Consider the following 3,739-nt stretch of genomic DNA (forward strand, 5'->3'; position numbering starts at 1 on the left):
TTGGTGGGGGGTGTGGACCTGACGAGGGAGTCATGGAGGGAGTGGTCTTTTCGGAACGCTGATAGGGGAGGGGAGGGAAATATATCCCTGGTGGTGGGGTCTGTTTGGAGGTGGCGGAAATGACGGCGGATGATACGCTGTATATGGAGGTTGGTGGGGTGGTTAGGTGAGGACCAGTGGGGTTCTGTCCTGGTAGCAGTTGGAGAGGCTCAAGGGTGGAGGAGCGGGTAGTGGAAGAGATGCGATGGAGGGCATCGTCGATCACATCTGGGGGGAAATTGCGGTCTTTGAAGAAGGAAGCCATCTGGGTTGTACGGTATTGGAACTGATCTTCCTGGGAGCAGATACGGCGGAGATGAAGATATGTCATGGAATTACTGAAAGACACTGGGAGGGGGAACAGTGGATAGCTAGAAGTTATGGTCCATGTTGGGACCAGTGATCAGAGGGAGAAAGAGAAATGAGGTCCTGCAAGCAGACATAGGGAGTTAGGTCAGAAATTGAAAGGCAGATCTTCAAAGGTAGTAACCTCTGGATGTTTCTTAGTGCCATGGAGTAGAGAGTATGAGAATGGAAGGGTAGAGTAGATCAATGTGTCACTGGAGAGATGGTACAGGAAACCAAGCTTTCAATTCTAGAGACGGTGGGCCCTGTATAAGTTGGATGGGTTAGATCTGAACAGACACAGGAGCATGCTCCTTACAGGAGTATGATATCATAGCTGTAACTGAGACTTGGCTGAAAGATAGACATGACTAGCAGCCTAACATTATTGGGCATTCAGGTGAGATAGAGAGGGGGATAGAAGAGAAAGGAGGTTTCACAATATTGATCAAAGAATCAATTATCACAGTGAGGAGGGATGCCATCTTGGAGAGATCATCAAATGAATATAGCTTTTTACCAATTACACAAAGGGACAAACATGCTGTTGGGTGTATCATAGTCAGGGAGAGATCAGTGGTCAAATACGTAATCAAACTTCAGAGAATTGATTGAAGATTTCATTGCTTTCTTGTGGAATAGATGATGATCAATGATAGAGTACTGTATCCAAAAATCAAAACCTCATGCCCTGGAGCACAGCAGCATCAACTCAGGGGAGGATGAACTGGAAAACTCAGGAGGATGTTTATGTGGAATGGACACACAGGATGACACCAGAGTAATTTTCCCAGAAATGACAATTTGCAGGAAAGTCACTGTGGTACCACAGACCCTTGTAGCGTCTCACTACATGTACAACATGCCCAGAGGGAAGGTTATTGTCCACATGTTCTGCAACATCTTTTGCATCAGACCAGCCATCTTTCCCTTCCATTAAATGCTTTATGTAACTTTCATTAATTGGTTTTGGATCAATTGCATAGGAGACAACAGCATTAACCCCATTGCGTCGGAAAAAGTGAAAACAGTTAGAGCCAATGAAACAATGATTGTCAAACCCACTGACAGGGTCATAGACCCGTACAGACCATTTAACCCAGTCATATTTCTTTGATAAACCATTGAGAATGTAACTTACACATTCACAGTTATTTCTTCCACTCTTTTCAGTTATCATTTTCTCAACATCTATTTTTGCCTGCTCAGCAAACTCATTGATGCACTTATCTATCATGGATTTCATTTTATTCTCTACTTTGCCCATTTTCTCATTCCACTCTCTCTTTAATGCCTCTACATCGGTCCCAGTGAGAGCGGAGTGACCCACCAGGGCAATCAGGCCAATGCAGAAGAGCTCCTTGAGACTGCAGCAGAGCCCTTCCATCAGACGCCGGTTCCTCTGGTCATATTCCATGGCAGTTTCCAGAATGGGTTTGCCAAAGATGCCAGAATGTCCCATCACTGCATCATAGAGAGTGTGAAGGTTCTGGTCACCTTTAGTCTCATTGAAGTGTGTGAGGAATTCTTCTTTCTCATTCTCCCGGAATTCCGGTTTTGTGTTCAGGATGTCCATGTACTTCCTGAATTGGTTTTTCAGATTCTCCTCAATGGGGAAGAACTGATTATTGACTGTGCTTTGGTCGATAGCCTGAAGCACTTGCTGAATCTGACCTGAAATGACATCCAGCTTATTCTTGACTATCTGGAACTGCTCCTTCATATATCTCAGCTCCTCACTCTCCACATTACCCATAGCAAGTTTAACAATTGCTGCTGCTACCCCAAAGATAGCTCCTACTGCTCCAGCTGCAGAGGCGAATTTTCCTAAACTCTCAACAGCTGACATCGCATTTCTCACTGCAATCACTGCAGTCGCAGCCTCGGTGCTGGCTTTTGCCAGTTCCAGGGAATCTACTGCTGTTCCTGCCATACTGATGGGCTGAGCACTGTGTTTGGATGGTCGTTTCCTTCAGTTGTCCCTGAAAAAAAGGATTAAAGTTTATTTATGACTCCACAATGTATCAGGGAGAGTGAAGACCTTAAGAACTGGGAGCACACGTAGGCCATTCAGCCCCTTGAATCTGCTCCACCTTTTAAATGATCACAGCTGATTTCATTCTCAGCCTCAACTTCACTTCCCTGCCTGCTCTCCATAACCATACAACCCATTAATAAATAAACATTTATCTGTCTCCTCCTTAAATTTACCAAAGTCCCAGCATCCACTGTACTCGGGGGGAAATTCCACAGAAGCATGACCCTTTGAGCAGAGTAATTCCTCTCTATCTCAGTTTTAAATCTGCTACCCTTATCCTAAAGCTATCACCTCAGATTCTAGACAGCCATGTGAGGAAATATCCTCTCTGCATCGACTTTGTCAATCCCCTTTAGCAGCTTATAGACCTCAATGAGATCGCCTCTCATTCTTCTAAACTCCTGAGAGAATGGGTCTAAACTGCACAATCTCTCTGCATGTCTGGAAACCCCTGATGTCTGGAATCAATCTAGTGACCCTCCTCTGAACTGCCTCCAATGTTCCTCAAATAAAGGGACCAAACTCTCCACAATGCTCCAGGTGCAGTCTCACTAATTCACTCCTGAAGAAGGGCTTATGCCTGAAACGTCGATTCTCCTGTTCCTTGGATGCTGCCTGACCTGCTGCGCTTTTCCAGCAACACATTTTCAGCTCAGTCTCGCTAATACCTTGTACAATTGAAGCAACACTTCCCTACTTACACACTCCATTTCTTTAACAATAAATGGCAACATTCCATTGGCCTTCCTTATTACCTGCTGAAGCTGAATCCCAGTTTTCTAAGATTCATGCACAGACGCGCAGATCCCTCTGCACTGAAGCTCTGAGGAGACCATTCAGCCCCTTGACCCTACTGTGCCATTCAATAGGATCATAGCTGATCCAACTTCCCTGCATTTTCCCTGTAACCCTTCATAACCCTCCAAAAAAAAACCTATCCACCTCAGCCTTAAATATACACTGCTCCTGCTGTGGCAAGGAGTTCCTAAGACCCAGAACTCAGAGGAAATTCCTTCTCATGTCTTAAATTGGTGCCCATTTATTTCTGAAACAGTGCCTTCTGGTTTTAGGCTCTCGCATGAGGGGAAACATCCTCTCAGCTTTGACAGAGGAGAAAGTGCTGGATGTCTTGAAACGCATAAAGATGGATAAATCCCCAGGACCTGATCAGATGTACCCTAGAACTCTGTCGAACGATGTGTGGTTATGCACTTGGAAGGAAGAACAGAGGAACTGAATATTATTTAAATGGATACAGAAAAGAGGCATTAGGGAATCCTCATCCATGAATCACAAAAAGCAAACATCCAAGTTCAG

The 3,739-nt window shown here is 44.9% G+C and overlaps 1 protein-coding gene across 1 annotated transcript; it reads right to left on the minus strand.

Annotated features, from left to right (window-relative positions):
• Nucleotides 1-365: 365 nt before the first annotated feature.
• LOC122550217 (protein rapunzel-like) lies at nt 366-2,510 on the minus strand. The gene has a single exon (XM_043690976.1). The coding sequence runs from the start codon at nt 2,315-2,317 to the stop codon at nt 1,133-1,135; it is 1,185 nt and encodes a 394-aa protein (XP_043546911.1). The 5' UTR covers nt 2,318-2,510; the 3' UTR covers nt 366-1,132.
• Nucleotides 2,511-3,739: the final 1,229 nt, after the last annotated feature.

Source organism: Chiloscyllium plagiosum, chromosome 5 (assembly GCF_004010195.1).
Source record: "Chiloscyllium plagiosum isolate BGI_BamShark_2017 chromosome 5, ASM401019v2, whole genome shotgun sequence".
In the NCBI taxonomy this organism is placed as follows: domain Eukaryota; kingdom Metazoa; phylum Chordata; class Chondrichthyes; order Orectolobiformes; family Hemiscylliidae; genus Chiloscyllium; species Chiloscyllium plagiosum.

Excerpts from the sequence above, each read along its gene's own strand:
- LOC122550217 (XM_043690976.1), bottom strand. The coding sequence starts at position 2,317 with ATGGCAGGAACAGCAGTAGATTCCCTGGAACTGGCAAAAGCCAGCACC.